General features: G+C 37.6%; 1 protein-coding gene across 1 annotated transcript in view; it reads right to left on the reverse strand.

Moving 5' to 3' along the window:
* Positions 1-4,545: 4,545 nt before the first annotated feature.
* The window catches only part of SLC36A4 (solute carrier family 36 member 4), an 88,721-nt gene continuing 70,634 nt past the window's right edge, over positions 4,546-22,632 (reverse strand). The window contains 1 exon segment of the mRNA XM_059465814.1: positions 4,546-7,435. Coding sequence (XP_059321797.1) covers positions 7,128-7,435 — 308 coding nt within the window. The 3' untranslated portion in view covers positions 4,546-7,127.

Raw genomic sequence — 22,632 nt, forward strand, 5'->3', positions numbered from 1 at the left:
CCCACCACCCCAGCCCAAATGGTGTGTTTTCCACAAGAGAGCCAAGGCCCACCCTGGCCAGGTCTTTGAACTGAGGGACAGGAGAGCACCTCCAGCTATTTGAGATACAGCCCGAGTGCCCCGTGAACAACCTCTGGGGCTTACCTGAGGGTCTGTGCTGCAGTCACAAGACCATGACTATTTTAAGAAATTTTTATCAAGGGCAGACCTGAGAGGCTTCTTTGATGGAGTTGAATTGAATTGAATATACCTCATTTTGTTTCTTGGATAACTCCACTGGACACAGACACATTTGCTTATTAGAATCATTGTCAACTGAACCCTTGAACTTCCCATATTCTCACCTTTTAAAATCAGCTGTGACACCTGGGTTCAATAAAAAAAGCAGAAATTTGAGATTCACAATAAATATAATTCAGATATGCATTTATGATATACAGGTGTTTTGAATGAACAAGGCAGAGCATAAACAACAGCTCACAGCACGATGATGAGCAGCATGACTTTGTCTAAAATTGATAGTCAGGGACAGAGCTAGCCTTGCATTCTGAGCCAGAGAAGATCATTGGATGCAAGGCATAGCAGTGACTTCCACAAAAATAGCTTAGGTAGGAAGAGAATGGGTAATTTTAATAAACATGTATATAAAATGTATTTATTTTTATATATAAAAAGATCCTTTCAACCAAGCTGACATGAGTTCAGCAATTTAAATAAAAGTATAGAACTTAAGATGGCAGAGAATTCACTAAAAAATATAAAAGTAAGGAATCCCCCAGTGACAGATAAGGTGAAACATCAGGTTGGGAAGACACAAAATTATCCATGGACTGATGAGACTCAGGAGAGAGAGAACTCAGATGCAATTACCCTGCAGAGGTAGCATATGCACCATGGGTTCTAACAGAAACTTGAAACAGCGGAGTTGCCAATCGAGGGGAAAGCAAGGAGATGAATCTGATCCAACTACCCATGCAAATATTCTCAGCAAAGTTTTGAAGATTAAAGCAGTACCTGTGTTGTAAAAGCTGTGTACTCTTTGAAGGGTAGCTTGTAAGGCTGACCAGGTAAAAGAGTTAAGTTCCCATTGACAGATTTATTCCTGTATATAGTTGGGTCATATTTAGTAATAATAAGTTTGCTGAGCCTTAGGTTGACACCCTCTGGAGCCTACCCAGCAGTAGGAACAAATGGATTCTCTATCTTGTGGGCGAGAATTGCTCCAATAATTTATTATTCAATATGAATCCATTAACAGTAACAATGTCCTAAGCTTTGGAGGAGATGCTGTAGCACAAATTATGCTGAAAGACTAACAAATCCTCACAATGATTTTATTAACCTTGGGGAAGTATGAAAAAAGAGCACTGGGCTTGGTTTCCCAGGACTTTGGTCTCTGGGCTGGCAACTGAAACCAAGAAAAAAAAGGTCGTGTTCTACAAAGAGATTATATTAGATATGAAGATGGTCCAAAAAAATCAATAAACTCTGAAACTTCCAATGGCATTTATATGTCAACATTTAGAGGGCTGGATACATTAAAGGTTATTTAAACTTTGGAAAGTTGCTGAAAACAAAAATATAGAACAATCAATTCTCACTAAGTATCTAAGATACAAATGGAAATGCTCCCAAAATAAAACTTTGTTTCTGAGTGCATATATAAGAGCAAAACTGAAAGGACTTCACTGGCTTCAATAGTTTGAACTCACTCATTCAAAGTCAAGTAAATCCATCAGGTCAAGAGACAAATACTGACAGCATAAATTGTCCAGAGACATCATGAAAAACAACTCACAAAATGCCACATCCACAAATTCCAAGAAGCAATTGAGCTGTTTAAAAACCACTAAAGAAACTATTACCTGAGGAAAAGGAGTGCTGGGGAGGCACACGTACCTTTTACCTGCAAGATGACAGAAAGCCCAAAGCTCAGCAGTACGAGGCGATGCTGCTGAGCCCCAGAGAAACCAGTTTTCCCAGGAAATACGACGTGGGGGCGGTGTTGGAGCTGCCAAAGATGGTAGCAGGAAGGAAGTGAGGTTGCCACAGCTCCATGTCCAGCACACAGTGATGCTGAGCACATATTCCTGATAAGCACATGACCATGTGTTTACACATCCCAAGCAGGTGTGAGCCAGGTAAGGGAAGAGGCCAATAAGAAGTGGATCCTGCAAGGTGGGATAAGGCTTTTTACCATGCCAACTGGCTCAGGTGTGGAAACTGCCCTCCAGGGCAGGTACTGGGACATCGTCATGGGTGGGAGAGAAGCTTCAGAAAATGTTTACTAAAGAAGCCCTACCATTGAGTCACAAGGTGCAGAAAGGACCCCCTTGCTTTCCAAACTCCTTTTCAGAGAGAGGAGCCCAGGCACAGCTGGATTCAGTCCTAGTTTAGTGAGAAGGCAAAAGAGACTGCACTGGTCAGGCACAGGGCATGGACAGACCGACACCTGTACTGACCATTCCCCGCTCACATGGGATTGACTGGAGCCTTTTATCTCTACATTCACTGAATCATAAAATTCCGTTTTTCCCAATACACTTTGATTCACCACTTTTCCCACCTTTGGTTGCTACTCCAGATTTCCATTACAAGTCCTGTACATGCCCAAAATACACTTCCCATCCCATAGATCCTACAGGGTGTTCCCTTGCCCCTCTAAGCAGTAACACTCTCAGTTTATAGAGGTATCATGAGAGATGCTCCCCAGTCAACCTTTTTGGTGATTTTCTCACCTGGACCATGGACTGATTGCTGTGCTGTGAAAACACTAGAAGAAGCCAGGTTAGGGCTCCATTTCTCTGATGAAGGTATTTTGGTTCCCCCATTTCTTTGCATTGACAGAGACTGGTCTTTAGGCACACCAGTGGCCCCTCTTCCCTTTCTTTGCCGTGCTACGAGACAAGCTCCTAATCATTTGGTGCAACCTGTGAAACATGCTCTTTTGAAATTAACCCTTATTCTGTAAGAACAGAAAACAAGGTGAATTTATTTGAAGTGGGGTTCATCCACTCACAGTTGAGCCTCTGTGCTTCTTTGTGTCTGTGCAGATGAGTCCTTTGCCACATAACCTTGCAGATTCTTTTTCTGTAATTTGAGAAGCACCTCCTTTTGGATGCAGAGAAACTTTTGTTCAACTCAATCTGAATGTCTACTTAGATGCTGCTTTCTACACCCCAGCTACTGCCTGCCTGGAGTGAATCTATGGAACTGCAAATTGGGATCAATTCGTAATTGTTAATAAAAGCATTTCAAGAAAAAACAAATTAAACCAAGAATAAAAAAAAATTACTGCTATCAGATGCTACTCATCCAAGCATTCTAGAACTTGGAGATGAAACCACTGAGCTACTAATATTGAGTACAAACTAATATTTAGACCAGTCTCAGTATGTACGTCCCGGCATGCTGTCAGCTCACAGACCTACATTACACTAATCAGAACTATGCAGGAGTCTGGAGGATAACTCGGTAACTGTGGGCAAGATTCACACTTCTTATGTCATGTTAAGAAGGTCCAGGATGACCAAAACATCTGTAGAAAACACACAAAATCATGGAGAAGGTTCTCCTCCCTTTCTGAAACCCCACCAAGATGTTGCAGTCATTTCTTCCACGGACAGCATGTGAAAAATGAACTTCAGCTGGTGTTGAAGCTGTATTGCTTGTTTTCTGCTAGAGAACACTTGGTCACTTGAGAAATCAGAATTATTAAATTGAGAAATCAGCAGCAGAAATACTGATTAATCATTAGAGAACCAAATAAATTAAAGCAGAAGAATGGGAGGTCTGACAAGGCTCATAATACATTCCAACAATTATGGAATGGTAGTGAGTGATGTATACAGCTTCTCTAGTCCTTCATCAGGACATTTTAATATATAATTAATAAAATAATCACTTTTCTATTATGTCCCTCTTGCCTTTCACTCTCCCTGAGATGAACTGAGTGCAATCTCTTAGGTTGTCCATCAACTAATCTCATTCCTCACTTCTAGAAAGGAGTTTTCCAAGTGAACACTTTCCCTTCTCTGTCAACATGTTGAGACAGCACTCCATCCTTACAGATAAGGCCAAGTCCACAGCAAATCTATATAGGCTTGTCCCATTTTAAAATGGCTGGATTTTTCTTTTTGGTTTTCTAAACAGGAACTGGAATTTCAGTGGGAACACCTGCATCTCTTTTTACATTTAAAAATTAACTTCCTACAGCACCTCTAAAAAGATGCAGAAGCCTAACTTTAACTGTGCCCTCATGAAAACCCTTGGAGTGAGGGTGAGATTTTTCACTACTGCCTATGTGACTTTAAAATGGGATTTTTTATCAATGAAAAATCAGTTCTAGAGCTTGCATGCGAGTCTCACGTCAGTCACCATTCCTTGGACAACTTCAAAGGTAAATTCTGCATTAGGACAGCTATTTCTTCTAGTGATCCAGTATTGGAAACAGGCAGGATAACACTGAGTTTGCAGGATAATTTGTAGTTTTATTGATACAGAAGATTAAAGTTTTACAGAACATCAGGCAAACCCATCCTCTTATTTGCCCAATACTTGAGGATGAACAGTTACAGACAAGAAAATTATCCAGTTACCTGTAGTGCAGCTAATGATTAAATTACATTAAAACTGTTAACAATATTATATTGTAAAATATAAGTTCATATACAGTATATAAATACAAAGGCTTTCTGCTCCTTGTCAGGAACATAAGCTAATCACACATTTTGCAGTTTAATTTAGCTTGTGCTAAAGTACATTTCCATCTTAAATATATACCTTAATGTGAACCATACCTATGAAATCTCTCAGTTTCATTCCCTGCCTCTTAACTTGCAACTAATATTACAGCACTTTAAAAGCTGAATGAACACTCTTATTCAGAAGAGGTTTCTGTCAGAATTTCCTCTCTCTTAAATCTTTGGCAATGCTTTACAGGACATTCTCATTAGTCAGACTTAGTTTTTTACCACATGACATTTTAATCTTATCCAAAGCAGGACACTCTGGTTCCTGACTCCTTCTGTCTGAAAGAGCAGGCCATGCAAATGTATGAGTGTTAAAATTATAAAAATCCTACACTGTAGGAGAAAATTGACATTGTGCAAAATACATCAATAAACATTTTAAAGATTCAAAAGATATAACATTGTTAGACTTGGCTACACTGGCCAACTGCTTAAAAGCACTACTTCATACCTGGTCAGTCGGTGGCCATTCACTGCTCTGGAAACCTGTGCCTTGACAGGCTGCACTGCAGTCAGAGCAGGAAGATGTGCATGGCTCTGTCTCTGGGCCAGCCTTTCCAAGGTCTGATGGCTAAGATCAGAACCCTCAAACCCATCAAGCTTCTGAACAAGTTATCTGAGTTTCACAAGGATATGTTACATTCACTGGGTACTGGGGCCACCTCTGTAGGCTGTAGGTATCCAGCTCAGCAAATATTCACTGATAGAAGCGTGGCAGTATCCACTTGCACCTGACAAAATCACCACCAAACTCTGAACTGGACCAGTCCTTCTGCACCCTGGTAGAAGCACCTTCTCAGAGCTGCTCACCAGGACACAACTGAAGTAGAACAGATATGAATGGACTTCAAAGCCCTTTATTCTCCCAACACACAAGTAGAAGGATGAAAAAACAAGAGGAAAAGTAACTTGCATTTAAATCCTCTCAGTCCTACTAAAGATGTTTCTTGCAGAAGTATTTCATGTCAAGTAAAATATGCTGTACAGAAATATATTCTATAGGTGTATGGGTAAGGTAAGTAACAGATTCACTATGAAACAGATGGAAACACTGAGATTTAATGTCTTTTAAAACAGCTTAAAGACTAAAAATCCTTCAAGACGAAAAGCTGAAGTTACCTTTTTCTTCTCTGCTAACTACCTGTGTTTGCTCCGCTGTGGCACTTCCATAAGAAAGGTTAATCTGTGGTATCACACAAGCAGACTCATCCCTTCCAAGTGCCTGCCAAGTATCTAATTTTGTCCATGCTAAAATCAAAATTAGAGGATTACTCAGAACTATTGCTTGAACAAATACATGCAGTTTAAACTACATGCTGTAACAAATCCCTATCAGAAATGCCCTCATCCACATGGAGATAGAAGTGCACATTACAGTCACCAGTTGGTAGATGACAGTGGAAGAATTCTTAAGAGAAAATATAAATATAGATATATTTAGTAGTATATTACTCTAGCACTGTAATGCCAAATGGTAGATTACCAAATGGTAAATTTCTGAGGAATATACTGAAGGCAGGCAAAATATTACATATATTTCTATCTTAATTTGTATGACTACAGTGGAGAGGTTTTGGCATAACATATTTCTTGGGGGAATTTTATGATTAAAAATATTCTGTAGAAAAAATTGTTTCTTCATAACAGGAATGAGTATGATAAATAGTTATGTTATTGCACAAACTATAGGGTTTTTAGAAAACAAGACCAAAAACAGTGCTTCAACATTTGGAGTGAAAGTCATCTATGAAGTGTGAGACAGAAAGTCAAATATGAACCCTGAAAATCAGGATTGTTCATAGGAACTCAGCCAGCAGGCTTGCTAAACAAAACTAATTTCTACCCAGATACCAACTTATGAACCTACTATTTTTTTTTCCAAAAAAGACAAAAGAAGCAAAAATACGTAAAAAGCATGTTAGATACTACTTAAGGCAGAAAATAAAAATGAAAAAATAATTATTATATGTTCCAATAGAAATATAGATATGTAGTCTAAGACTTCAAGCCACAGGCAATAAAAAATACAGCATTTTATACTTTTGTATAGTTGAAATCAAGGATAAAGAAATTGTGTAAAAAATGGGTCAGGGTAACAGTTACCAAAATGTACAAAAATAAACTGCTTATCATGTGTGATGTTGAATGTTTTTGCATGAAAATAATATTGCTTTGATAAACAAAACAAAATCTTGTAACTTTTCATTCAAAGTCCAGAAGAGATATATAATTACTTTCTAAAAAAATAATGCATTTCCACATGTATATCCTACATCTTACAAACTGTACCTCTTTACACAGTACCAGTAGTTGAAAGCAGGTCCTGAGTCAAGAATTTCTTGTTAAGGAATGAAATAGTTCACAGTGCCTGGTTAATTACTTTAACCCAACCACCAAGTCTGTAGCATTTACATCTGCAGGAAAGCTCCCTGTTGCATTAGCAAGAACTGTGGATGCTGGATAAATGATTTCTTCAACCGTCACGTATGTCCCTGTTAAAAATCCAACAAATCCAACCACAGCTATAAAAACATCTTTAAATATTGTCAATAAACTTAGGTTTTCCTTGTAGAAAGTGAGGATTTCAATCAGAGGTGGCAGAATCAGTCCCAGAGTGCTGCTGCTGACAGCTCCGACGAAAGAAATCACCAGGTCTAGGCGAGGGATCAGAACTGCTACAGCACCTAAAGCACAACAGGAGAAATGGTGGCTTCAGATTCAATGTCCTCATGAGAAACAAAACTGCAACAAACACATCATCGAGTGGGTCAGGCTTTTTACAAAGTTCCATCATTCTGTATTTTTCCAGCTCCTATACAGCACTATATAGAGTGTGTGAGAACTATAGATTAATGCACATATTTGTCATTAACCCAAATCTTCATGCTCATCTGAGAGACCCAGCTTCAATTCTGAATTTCTGCATGAGCTGGCAGAGCATCAAGTTAAAGTATTCTTGTACTTACAGGGTAAAGAGATTTGGCCTGCAAATCACAGAGAAATGAAGGATATGGAATTGCAAGGAAATGTTTTAGTTTTTGGTTGTCGATAGATTTTTAGGATGAAGGAAAAAAAGCTGAGGAAGAGTAGAAGGGGCTGCTGCATGCTGCTCAGGAGACGGGGCAAAAATATATTACTGTCTATTAATTTGCATAATTAATAATCTAAAAATCACATAAAATTATTCAAAATGAACAAACCTGTGTGGCTTGGCAGTCACACAGTCATTTAAGTGACTTTTACCTACACACTTGAACAATCTTGGTTTGTACAACTGCTTTCAGTCTGTAAAATGTCGCTGTAATAGTTGCCCAGTTAACTAAATGAAAACTTGGCCCTGCCAAGAGGAGTTTGAACACAAGGCCCAGTAATCCTTTTAAGCTTGGCCAGTGTCACCTCCTGAAACTACAACAGTTACAGAAACAGAATCCGTCATGTTGGACCAGAAACACTTCTGGTTTTAACTGCTTTGGCTGGCAAGGTCCCCTAGCATTAACTCAGATATATCAGTTGTGTCATCTTTTCAGTCCTGGACTAGAAAACAGCTTTCAAAAGCCTCTATATGAGCCCTGTATGTGGCAGAAATGTCTTTTTTCCCTTCCACGAATATACTGCCTTTTAACTATCAGACATTAGTGTAAAGAGCATCAGACTGTTTGCACCCTTCCACCACATCTCATTGAGACAAAGAAGCAATCATAAAGAAAGGGGAAGCAGAAAAAAGGTGCAAATGCCACCAGCATTAATACCATGCATTAATACACATAAAAATACCATGTAATATGTTTTGGTTTTTCTCTAACTCCCTTCTTCACTCTGAAGCCAAAATAAAAGCATGTTTGGTTTTAGAGCAATTTCACTGACCATATGTTATTCAGTGTTTATGGTAATGAACAAATGGAAGAAGCAGGAAGGAGATCTCCGCAAAATACATGAGGATGAAAACCAAAAGGTGTGTATTAGCTTTATAATGCATAACCATGAAGTTGTGCTTTCTATTTGTAGAGTGTCTTTGCTGTGGGCTGAATGGCACCAGCTGCATCAATTCTGACACATTGTGATTATGAAAGGCAGCATACTCAAATGATGTTCCTGTTGATGTTCTCCATTGAGGACAACTTTGGGAAAACTGCACTGGAAAATACACTCAAAATTCACTTACGGAACACAAGAGCTGTCCACTGCTGCCTAGCAACTTTGCTACACATCTTAATGAAACTTGTAACTATAGAGTTCTCACATAAAAAGGAGCTAAGACTAAAATGTATAAAACTGCAGAGGGAGAGTGGATTAATAACTCATCCTATTTGAAAGGAACATATCACGCACAGATCTGCCAGAAAAAAAAATCTATTAACTTGTTCCTGCTTGAGATGACTGTAGTTTATTAACACTGGGATTCTACAGAGATATGAGAGGCACTGTTTAGTCAAAGAAAAACTGGACAGAGACAGAAGTGGAAACCTTAAAAACACCCTGGCACTCAAAAATAGGTAAGACAGGTTTTTTTATCCCACTGTTAGGATGGACCTACTCAATGCCAAACATATTCTTCCATTTCATGATGTGACATTTGAAGACTGGAAATGTCACATGCTTATGCATTATCCAGGACAAAGCTGAATGAAAGGCAAAAGGAATTATGCCAAAGTTAATAAAAGTCACTAAATACCCACCACTGTAACTTTTGCAGCCATAAATGTTCAAGCCACAAAAGTAGGCACCATAAACGTACAAACAATACAAGATGAGCACACAAGATTGCTATGTGTGATACTTACACAGCCATACAGAGTCCAAAAGTAACTGAAAAGTGCAGCTGAAGTGTATTGCAGTGTCTGGTAAAACTCCCAGCTAATGACTATGTTGAATGTGTTGTTCCAAAGTAAAAGAGAGGGCTGCACACTTATTATCTTGCCAATTCAATAGATGTAGTGGGTGAATTCATTAAATATAGATTTTCAACTTCTGTAATAGACCTCTTTCAGTTCCACATGTGTCCAGAGTTTAGAAGGCACTCATTAATTTATGGTTTATAGTTTTGATTCCAACACTTATTAAAATAATGAGACTATGTTTCATATTTTTTAATTGGAAAAAAATCCAACTCTAGTTTGTAATTGCTTCAAGTTACAGAAAAACAAAATGCAGTGTGTTGATTTGAATCTCATCAAACGTTTGTCTGACTCATACAAATTTGTATTAATCTGGATATTGCTGTGGGAGGAAGTTTGGAAAAGTCTTTCAAGGTTTTAATTAGTGTCTTATTTATTCCCTAACAAGCCAAGAGAAATACAATGCATGTTTATTACCTACCAAAGAATGTATTCAAGAGTTAAGAAAGGGCTCCTTTTTCCAGAAGCAAATAAGGGGCATTCCCACAGGTAGGAAGCCTAATTTTCCCAGCCATTTGTAGGTTTCAAAAATACAATGTAAAGAAGAAATTCTGATCCTTCATCAGCAGTTATGAAACCTTCTGGTTTGGAAGCTCAGCTGAAGAAGTAAGTTCTGTATTAGTAATAAGACACTTTTTTTTTTGGTCAACAGTTAAATTGTCTTTAGGCTTGAATAAAAGAGTGGGGGCCATATGAACAAAACATTCTGCAGAGATAACAAAAGGTATAATCATATTGATTCTACCTTAAACTCTGCAGTCTAATCTCAAAACCTACAACTCATGGTTTCTCCAGCCTCTCTCAGCTATGTAGCTCCACATTTGGGTCAGCTGAGACTTTTTAAGGAGAGGAATGCTATACTGCAATGTTTAGATTTTCTTAAGGGACATAACACCCCAGTGGGATGATACTCTTAATTTTATTATCTTTATTTTGTAGTGCTGCTTCTTTTACAACTTTTTGTTATAGAATCAGCGTATTAGTTGCCAGACTTGCTTCTTGGGAGGCAATTCCAGTGAGATTGCTGGGGAGGAACGAAGTTTTGCCATTTCCACCCAACCTAAATGCATTATACCTCCTGATGAAGTCAAATAGGTGATTACCATATTCCAATACTTCCTCCAATAATCAAATATTGAGCTACCTTACTTATATCAGAAAGTAATGCATATTCCATGCTAAATCCTTGAGCAGGACGGGCACAGCTGTAATCAGGATCCATGGATGTAAGTAAAGATTGAATATAACTTTGGTCCTATACATAGATAGTTCAAAAGCAAAGCATATTATGACTTCATCAGGACACTTTAATCACAGAACTTACTTAAAAAGCCTTTATTCCCATACTTCTAGTAGTACTTAATTAATTTATAAGCATCTTTAGGACCTCAGAAACCAATTTTGAAATTTAAAATGCTAATAATAATAATTTCTACTATATTTTTCTTTTCCTCAATAATAAAGCTATTTAATACTTCTTCACTAAAATCATTAAAAGAAATTATTTTTCTGATAACACCAGATTTTAGATTTTATCTAGGTACTCAAACATAATTCTGACAAAGAAAACCAGGTTAGTGGTATTCAAATGTTGCATCTGAAAAAAATAAGTAGTACATACACTACCAGATCAGTAGTATGGCACAAAAAAACTTGTCCTAACAACAGGTTTTATAAATAGGCATAGTCAAAAAGACTGGGGGCTTCTTAAGTACAAAAAATGTTGGATATTACTAGGGAGTGGTAAGTTCATACAATTGAAAAGTAAAGTAATTGTCTCAAGTGATATACAACCAGTTCTCTTCAAAGGGAAGTGACAGTGCTGGGGAAGCCCCTGTCCTGCAGGAAGCCAGCATACACCAAACTTTCTATTTGTACCACTTTTCCAGGACCAGAGAGCAGACCACAACACTGACGGGTGTCTGACATCCATATGACCTTCCAAAAACACAAAACAAAATTGTATTCTTAGCATACAGATGTCTATGATATGGTAAGGAATGGATCCCTTCCAGGAGTTAAAATTGCCAAGAATTCTGCCTGTAGGTAAAACAGCAATTCACAATTTCAGCCTGAATGCTCTTTCCTATCCAATATCCCAGGCTGCCCCCTCTGTCCATCTTTCTTTACTGCAGTAGTGCTCACCCACTCAGTCTGCCATCCTTTTCTTCCCTCCCCCTACTGCAGTGTTTGCTGGATCCCCTTCCTTAATGCAGCACCTGCATATTTCCTTCCAACTCCCTCCTCCTTTTCTGCAACACTTCCCTCCACATTGCCCAAGGTTTTTTTCCTTTATCTTTTGTGAGAATGGAAGAACATTTCTCTGATATGGACTGCCCCAGAAGGCTCAGCCAGTTTGGCTGCAAGGAGCAAACACGTGCAGGCTGGACAACTGGCAAGTCAAGATAACATCACCTCCCCAATCCTACATCACAATTAAAACTATTCACCTTTTAAAAATAAATGTCAAGGTCTAACAAAATCTAATGTTTCCATGAGAAGTTGCTCGTGTAAATTTAATAAAAAAGAATGCCTTTCACAGTGGACACCAAACTGTTTTGATACATATGTACAAAGGAATATGAGACCAAGTAAAAACTGTTATCTATCTGCAGATAAACCAACGCAAATAATAACTTAAGAACATTTGTGAATAATTTACATGTTGATACCTGCAGTTTAAAAGAAGGATTTTAGTTAAAGATTCTGACATAATTTTACTTTATTTTTTGCTAAAAATGATAATTAACATAGGGGTTTAGGTGGTGTTTGTCTCAGCTGTTGAGACATTAAGACTCTAAGATACATATAGAAGGTAATTTTTTAAAAATATATTTAGATTGTCTTCACAAAAAGTAATTTTTTAATCCAATTTTCTAAAAGGCAGACTTTTAAATTTGCTCAATCTCAAACCAAAACTAAATGTGAAAAGGAACAAAGCAGAAGACATGTTGCAGTTATATATGAGGTGACAAATTCTACTTGCACATTGGAGAGAAGGAGGGACAGCTTGCACACAGGACAACCACACACATCATCTAGTTTGGCTTTGTTCCCTTTGGAATGAAAAACTCCTTCATCATTATCTTCCTGCAACACACAGTATGAGGGAAACATAAAGTACTTCACATCACTTGCCCTCACACTACACCACCACATTTTTTGTTGCTTTGTCCTGTGCTAGAAGGAAAGACCAGACTCACACAGGAGAAGATGGTTTCAATATCCTAATCTTTCACAAGCAGAGGTGATACAGGTCACTGCCCTGACACACAGCAGGGAATGGGCAGATCCATTCCTTCCCCAGAGCCCCCCACCTTTCTCAAACATGTAAATAAATTCAGGTTTTACAGCATTTGCATCCAAGACGTCAAAACTGTTATTAGAAGGGTTTTTATTATTTTTATTCCTTAAGCAGAAAGACACATGAAGAATGACACCAGACCAAAGAGCAATTTAACAGCAGTATTGAGTCCACTCTTCTTACCAGGCTACTTAAAATACCTCCAGCCAGGGCAAAGGACTGGCACATACCACTGCTATGAGACACCTGTTTCAAGGCAGCATTCCCTCCTCGCTCCACTAATAAAATCACTCCCCTTAAGCTGTCTGTGTTCTAGATAACCCCAAAATTCAGGCAGTGCAATTATTTCAGATTACAGCTTCCACAACCTGCACCCATTTTAAGCAAAATCCAGTGTCACAATAATCTAGTGCAGGAGGAGGCTGTATGAACAGGTGTGGCTTCACAGGGACAGGGATGAAGCAGCAGTGACACAGCTACAATGCAATTCTTCCCTCTATTCTCCTCCTTGGGACCATCCAGACTGACTTCTCTCTCTGAGCCAAATGTCCAAGTGGAAGTCAATGGTAGCTTGGCCTCTTCATCCTGTTCTGCCTGTCCCCATCAGATCTTCAAAATTAATGTATTTTTACTAAGCACCCCCCTTAGATGGCAGCAAACCAAGAAAACCAGGCTGTGAGAGGCCAAGGAACGTCCTCACGCTGCAGTTTGTCCAGAGCTGCAGTACCAAGTGGTCTTCACAAAATCAGTAAGCAGACACGCTTGGCACAGCACACACCAGATTAGGTGGAAATGTATTTGACCATTTAGTTAACTACAAACCATGTGGTCAGAAATGCCTCCTGTTTCAGGCTGTCAGATGTGAAGCATTTTATTTATTCATTTGTCTCTGCAGTAAATTTATTTGAACTTTGCTGCTGATACTTTATCATAAAATAAAAAATTTAAGACATTCTCCAGTGAAATAATGCAGCCAGCTGTTAACATGCATTTCTGGATTCAAGGAATGAATGCAAAGCATACAGCAAAACTCAGTAATACTAAGCTACAAATGGATGATCCTAGACCATAAAAGTACTGGCACTTCCCACTGGCAGTCTCCTTCTGATTCTACAGGCTCACCAGAAATGAGTCCACAATTGAACTTTTGTCCTCTTTGTCTCATTCTCTCAAAATAATTTGTGGCTCTGAGACAGCTGAAAGGTTTTGAAACACGTAAGCAAAAAATAATGTTTGCTTATCCAAGGACAAGACTGTTTTTGCTACAGAGAGCAGAGGTGAAGAAAAGAGTCAGGACGCGTGGTTAAGCCTTGAAGAGCCAGCCATACTGCTTCCAATGATGCTAAAGAATGGTATTTTCCAATATTCACCATCACCACTCCATACTCCCCAATCTTTCTCTTGGATGCACTGCATACATCAAGCTATCCCACAGGAAAGTAGGTGGGGATACACGGCTACTACTTTGTAGTTTCATAACAAAAGCAATAATAAATTCAAATAATTTTGTATTAAAATTTTATATTAAAAAGTTTGTCTTGCCATTACCCTTGAAAATAAAATTTTCATTATATGCCTTTTGATTACTACATAAAGCAAGAAATAATATGGTGAAGATGAAATTGAACACACTTAGCTTTAATCTCAAGCTAATATACTTTGCTCCATAAACACATAAATATGAAGGAGAAACATCACCAAAGACACCTTTAGGAATAGTAAAAACTACTTATCTTTACCCTTCAGGCTTCTTTTCCCGTTTCATAATACAATTTTACATTTCTTTAATAAAGATAATTGAAGAAACAGATGATTAAGATGACAAGAAGCATCTGTTATTTTGGAATCCTTTTGTAGTAATAGAATCTATCAGGGTGCCATAAATTGTAACAATCATGTCAGGTAAATTATCTTCTCTAATCACCACCTAAGGACTAAACAATATATTAAGTAATAGAATAAGTTAGCCCTCTCTCACCAAGTATTAAAAAAATTAACATAACAAGGAGATTATTCTCTAAATAGCCTTTAAGAAACTTCTAAGTCTCTAACCCATGTTTTTGGGGAGCAGGGATTGTTTATATGTGCTACAGCTTCCACCAGCAGGAACAGATTAATTTGTAGAATTTCCAAAGAAGGAAGTGTACCAGACCAGTTTGATTAATCAGAGAATTCATCACAGAGCTCTGTAGTAAGAAAAACCACAAAGAGGAGATTTAAGCGAGGACATACCATAAAAGAGAAATTTAGAAACATCACATGGAGAAGTCCGGATGTTCAGAAAATTCTACTAATTTAAGGGATGCTACAGGCAATAAGAAAAGCTTTTACAAGCACACTGGCAACAAAAGGCTGGAAGGAGGATAGTGAGCCTGCTCCTGGATGGAGTGTGGGATTTAGGGACAGCACACCCAGCAAAGGCTGAGGTATCCAGTGCTGCCTTGGCCTCAGTCAGCCTCCCAGTCCCTAGTGTCAGTGCAAGACCTCAGTAAGAAAAATTTCCTTTGGGAGATGAAGATTGAATCAGGGATTATTTGAGACAACTCAGACCATAACAATCTACAGAACATGAAGAGTTGAATTCAAGAATGTTGAAGAGAACTGGCCAATGTCCTTCTAACATCACTCTGTATTGTCTTTTACAAGTCATGGAATCTGGGGGAAATCCCTGGTGACAAGGGAAATTAAATGTTGTCAAGAGAGGCCAAAAGAATAACAGAGGGAAATACAGGCAAGTCATAATTACTTTGGTCCTTGGAAAAATCATGGAGCAAAGTCATCTTGGAGCATATTGCCGGGCTCATGAAGGAGAAAAGGGTATCTGGGATCAGAAAATTAATGGATTTATATAGGAGAAATCATGTCTGACCATCCTGATAGCATTCCTTGATACAATGTTTGGATTTATGGATGAGAGGAGAGCAGTAGATGTTATTTACCTCAATTTTAGGGAGGTCTCTGACACTGTCTGCCACAATATTCCTGTGTCTGAATGGAGGGAAAACAGAGAAGCAAAGAACCTTGATGGATCAAACAATAGCTGTTAATGGGTTGTGCTCTACCTGGAGGCTGGTAGAAATCCTACAGCTAGTAGGGAAAGTAAAAGCTTCCTGTAACTGATAAAAACGCTAAATGATCACTTAAGATGACATGAATTATGTTCTTTAAACCTAGAAAATGATAATGTGCTCACCACAACACTAATATCTAAATATGTCCCTGTATCACAAAGTACCAGTGTTGAAAGTGAGCTGACATCACATTTAAGTGATTCATTTACATTAATTTACATCATTAATTTTTAATCCTGATTCAAAACTGGATCAAATTTGATATTTTAACAGTGATATTTCATAGTACTTTTATGAAAATGGCTTAAAAACATATTAATTCCTGCTTATTGATAACTTCAGATTACACATCAGATTATTTAAGTAACAGCTAAGTACTTTACTACACAAAATGATTTATTCCACAGAGAAATTTTAGCCATTTTCAAATGGGAAGCCACACTCTGATTTCACACAATGTTAAAAGTTTTTCATAAAAAGCAAATACCTGGATTCTCATGTTGTTTTTAAGTATCTGAATTGGCCTACTTATTTTGGGCTGTGAAAAGCAGAGGTTTTCAGTATGATTAGCAGCTGTAGCATATGGCACTTACTCTATTATTACTGACATAGTAATAAATAACTTGTGAGCTTGCTGCAACGTATCAAAAGTAAATTAAAAAATAATGCCCTTAAAAAGATAACAATCACCACCAACCACACTGCAGTGGGATGACCAGTGCATTTCCATAACAATGCTTTGCAACAGCTGGTGTCAGAGGCACGGGCTAGTTGAAGCCTGCTGTGGTGATTGATCATAGAGAAACAAGAAGCTGCCAAGAGCCTTGGCTTCCTGGGGAGGATCATGTGGTTGAGGTTCAGCTCCCTGTGTTGACAGTACTGAATTACGGCCTGCAGTCCAAATCCATCAAAAAATGCAGTCATCTGCAGATGTTTTTAGTCTTAATTTGTTGGTATTTCACCTCACAAAATGAAGTTCAAAGAGAGCAGCTTGCTTCAATCACATGGGTGAACTCACCTCCGGCCCAGCACAGGGAAATTCAGGCACAGCTCCTGTCCTCTCCCAGCATCCCATCAGCCGAGCAGGGATCACACTTTGCCACTGTCTGGGAACACTCACTGCATGCTAAGCACACCCAAGGGAAGAGGCACCCTCCTAGGCATTCTTTCTTAGGTTTTTTTTGACCCAAGTGAATCAATACCCAACAAAAATATGTGATTGCATATCAGAAGCCTGTACCAACACATATTATCCTTTATCTGTAATTTACAAAGAGCTCACCATCAGCTTTTCACCTTGATGGTGAAAAAATGACCTAGTGCTTACAGCAGAATAGGGGAATTCAGGTTGGACATGTTCCTCCAAGGACTAAGGCTTAAGTCCGAAATACTGGGTTTTCACCTACAAAATTACCATTCAATTATTTTTTTTTCTAAATAAGGAACAGGGCTTGTCTTATGTGAGCAGAAACTTTTTTCCTGGCTATCCTCAAATGCTTTGCATTCTGTTTCAGGGGTGTTTTTTTTTCCCATACCAACTCTATCTTTGGTAATGCTTTTAAGTGGAGAATGAAATTATTATATGTGAATATACTATATAAAGCAGTATGAACTCCTGCAGAATAAAAGACAATACTAAATATCAAGCATAAGATATTACTTTGTAATAATGTTATTTTTAATTAGCAGATATTACAGCCACCATATCAACTAATAAAGCCAACCAAAAAAAAAATCACATAGTAGTATACTACCTCCATACTTTGATACAAATACTGGCCTTAATTAAAATTTATTGGAACATTCTTGTGGAAATTATTATGTATATTTGCTGTCTGTGGTCCTCATATTACTAAAAAATGATTTGCAATTAGTTGCAAACTAGTTTAAAAAAATTACTTGTAAACTAGCAGAGAAAAAAGGTAAATTCCAGTATGTTTGAAATTCACCAAACCCCTAACTTTTTACTGTCCAAAAATTCCTATAATTATTTCATTGTTAGCTCTGGACCACACTGTTATTCAGAATATAATATTCAAATCTAGAGTAATTTCGTAAAACAAAATTCACCTTGAGTGTTAAGTATAGGCAAGATCTTACATTACTTTGGTGTTCCCAAAACACTGATCTGAATGTTGGAGCAATATTTTACACTCAACCTAAACAGACCTGAATCTAAACCACTTTATTCATGGCTAAGAGCTTTGTAAATATTGATTTAAGGATGTGATTATAACCATGGAGTTAGAATATTGATCTACCCATTTTCAGTGTAAGAATCAATTTAGAAAACAAGTGAAACACAAAATTGCCACAAATTTTTTCAATTAGGAGAGATAATACTGCTGTTTATAAATCAGATGAGCAAGAATTTAATTAGTTTCCCTCTGGAAAAAGCGATGAAAGAAACAAGAAAAGGGAACAATGAAAATACTCACAAGAGAATGGTATCATCAAATGGTATCAGAATGGACTGGGAGGATTTCCAACATAAATAAAAGGACAAAAAACTATAGTAGATCTGTATTTGAGTAAAATGGGGCTCATGATAAGATAGATCAGTGCTGACTGCTGGTTTCTGGGCATAAACAAAAACTGATGGTTGGATCATATTGAATGTCTAATACAGTCAGACAACACAGCAGGTCAAAATTTTGCTATCAGTGTCATGAACAAATATGCATACCTCAGTGGTAATGCTCTGTATTTGTTTTAATGCAAGTTTAGTGTTTTACCCCATGGATGGAAATACTCAGTATGTTTACTGGGTAATTATACTTAATTAGCAAAATAATTTTAATAGTTTAATTTTATAAAATGTGGCTATTTATTTGCATGCATTACATAATCTTGATTACAGTTCATTATAAAATTAATACTTCAGATACTGTATGAAAAACCAAAAGATAAAGGAAGAAATTCTGTATTTAACAGCACCAAGTGTTGACAGATTAGGAACAGGTCTATGAGATCCCTTCCCAAAGACCTTGAAGGATCTACTACAAATGAAATGAAAAACAGTTTTTGTGCTAAGGAACATTCTGATTTTATCCCTTGCCTTTGTTATCACAAGGTATTTCATACACTGTCAAGAAAAGGGATTCTTTTTGGATGACACAAATCACTCAATAATTACAGTGTAAAAAAGAAAGTCCTTCAACAAGAAGAAAAAGAAAATGACAATGTTTTATCCATCCCTCCTTTTCATGGCATGAGTTTACAAGTATATACTACAATCAGGTCATCCAGCCATTTCTAAGCATCCTCCTCTTTGGAGTGAGTTGCAGTATTTCAGTAAGCCAGGGGAAGGAAAAACACATTAAAAACCAAAATAAAGCAATAATGCCAAAACCATAACACTACAAAGATTTAATTAATTTAAATGTGCTATAAATTTTTCCTTATTTTTGCTCTATCACTTTAAAGCTGCCTTTATTTTATGACAAGCAATCTTTGAAGTACTAGCTCTGCAGTCTGGTGCAGTCATTATAATCAATCCACAGAGGACTTAATTCTCACATAGTTCCCTTGGTTTCTCAAGACTAAGAGTTTGCTGCTCATTACACATGGTAAGGGTGGATGAAACGAAACAATGATTAAAAATTGCTAATTTTGACCTAATGCAGTTCAGAAAGCACAGCAAGCTGCTACCACTCAGAAACCAAGGCAAAAATTTGAAAACCTTTGTGAGATCAGCTTTATCAAGCCACAAATCATGAGTAACACTCAGGCATCATTAATATTCTAGCTTTTATGCTTATTTGAAGCACTAGCAAAGAAAATGCCTGGAGTGACTAATTCCAGCTATGAAGTAATTTTTAAGAGACAACTGAAAACAAAGCAGTGTTTCACCCTTATTGAAAAGAAAAAGAGGCACTAGGATGCAGGTATACAAACCAGCACAAAAGTTATACTTTGATGGCCCTGAGTATTTGATTTATTTCTGTTTTCAATGTGCAGTGGAAACCTCTCAAACATTTTCAAGGAATACTTTTGCTACTTTGCAATTTTCAAAACACTTACTTGCAACCTGCTTATCATTTGTGGTATTTTGAAAAACTCTGTACATTTGGCTCTCTGCACAGCAATCTATCTACGCTTGAGGAAAAATGCATTTCCTCATCAATAAATTAGGAAAGTATTTTGAAAGTAAGTTGCAACCCAACTTTGCAGCACTGTTCTGCTGGATCTCATTTAAAGAGACTTACAATCAATTTTTTATTTTCTTTTTCACTCAGTGAACATTAAATATGGTATTTAGCTATTCAAATTTCAAATGCCCTCTCATCCTAACCTAGAAATACAAATTAAGATCAGTTTTCTCATTTTTACATGAGCTCATACCTTTTGTGTGATGTTGACTGCACTTCCCCTGCCTCCCCTGAGAAAGCAGAGGTTGCTCTTCAACAAGTGCTGCTACAGAAACATAATCAGACTTCCCGTCACTCTTAAATTTACATAAAATCCTACCTAAATGCCCTCTGTCAGTTGAGTGATCTCCAGAATGCCACAAACATAGCACACAGAAGTACGTGCCAGTTCTCCAGTGAATTCTCCACATGGACAGAGTCCTTAGCAAGGAATTCACTGGACCACAGTTTGTCTCTAGAGCTAGTATGTTGCTGGTCTACTTAGAGGTGTTAAAAATAATTACCACAAGAAAAGCAAAACAAAATGTCTGCAATGTGTAAATGTAAAACGTACCTGGAGATGTTTAGAGGAATTATTTCCTTCTTGCTCAGCAGTCAAATCTTTCTGTGTGCTGCATTTGTGGCTAAAACATGAAAGTGTGCACATCATTGCTTTAAACAGGTCCCTGATCAGTTAGCTGAACTAGTAAGACCATTTTCTTCTACCAGCTTATTGTGAGCACACATTTCCAAAGAGAAATGGAATCCCATAGGCCATGGCTGAGCCAGAGTTTTTGTCTGGTTTTCTAGTTTGAGTTAGGAAGTCATACTCCAAGGGAGAAATAGCTTCTGTGTCTACATTGCAAAGACTGGTAACAACTTGACTAGTACCAACATCTCTTAGCATTTTGCTCCATATTTTACATATGTTCCTGAAGGAAATTTGACAATAACTTTGATCTTCCTTTTCTCATAGAATTACCTAGCTCCCCAGTCATATTCACTTCCTTGCTAAGTAGAATGTTTGATAGGTCTTAATTATAGTGTGTATCTGAAAATGGCTTGGAATTGTATCTAAATGACTTTCAAAAGTATCCTAAGATTTTAAGTCTCCCCATTAAGTACTCAGACTTCACTGTCAATCAGTCAGAGGAATATCATTGAGCAAATAGTGCGTAGCTGGTTTTGCTCAACATTTTTGTATCTATTCTTCCTCAAAGCTGCACCACTCCCTAACTAAAATATTTACTAAGGTGGCTCCTCTGGAGACGACAGTGTTCAGCATCTCCCAACTTACTAATGAGCCTGCTTATCTTTACTGGCAACATAAATATCCTGTCTGCAAAGAGCAAAATCAATAAAGGGATTAACTGACTATCCCATTCTTCTTTTAAGTCACAGCCACAGGGAAGACCACTTGACCAAACACTCACATCACTCTGGGCTGATTGATACCACTAAAGATACAGACAGAGCTTTATAAGAAAGGGAAAACAATTTGTGCTAAACAATAAAATTAGCCAGTTGTATGAACATTTGCCTATATATAATGCCTTTCCTTAACCCATACTTGTAAGAAATAAAGATCAATTCGGCAACACAACCATGGGACAGAGTAAAGATTACAAGATATGACAGCTGGAGACAGAGTTCTAATGCCTAAAATTCCCAAGATTTTATTGAGTAAATTCTTCAGACTTCATTTTCTGCTATGCAGAGAAATATCAAGAAATAAATATAAACCTCAGAACTGTATGTTTTCTTTAATGAGATGGCTCACACAAGTAAGCTTATTTATTCAGTGCTGCAAACCAGAGAAGTCATCCCCTGGCTAATGAACCCATTTGTTCTTTTGCTCTAAAGTGGCTTCCACTAAAAGACAAGCACATTCTGTGAAAATCTGTTTTGAGCTACAGAATCACAAAATGTGTCAAGTTGGAAAGGATCCATATGGATCACCAAGTCCCAACTTCCTGCTCTTCACAGAAGCCACCTAAACTGGTTTTCAAATGTTAGGGAGACTTCATTTCCCTAGGCCATCAGACACTGCCTGCATAACACTTTCAGAAGTTTGTTTTCTCTCTGCTGACTCACCCCTGCCCTGAAAGTAGTTCAGTTTCATTTTTATGTTACTAATTCACTGTTGATTAGAGTTTATCCTGGGCTGTGTAGGCTAGGATTAAGCTAGAAAAGCAAGAGATCAGGAAGAGTAAATGATTTTTAAAGAATTTCTGAAGTGCAAGCTGCAACCTACAACTGAAAGGACAATGAAATACCAATACACTGAGAATTAGTAACAATGCAAACGCAAACCCAACCTACAGGAGGGCTTTGGCCATGATAAAAGCAATAATTTCAGCTGGCTGCTCCAGTAAGAGACCACTAAAAGATCACTGTGAAAATTATGCTACAACTATGATAGCCTTATCTTTAGAAAACAGTTATTTTTTTCTTTCATAGGTTTTACCTCTGTTGTTATGG

Source organism: Ammospiza nelsoni, chromosome 2 (genome assembly GCF_027579445.1).
Source record: "Ammospiza nelsoni isolate bAmmNel1 chromosome 2, bAmmNel1.pri, whole genome shotgun sequence".
NCBI classification, from domain to species: domain Eukaryota; kingdom Metazoa; phylum Chordata; class Aves; order Passeriformes; family Passerellidae; genus Ammospiza; species Ammospiza nelsoni.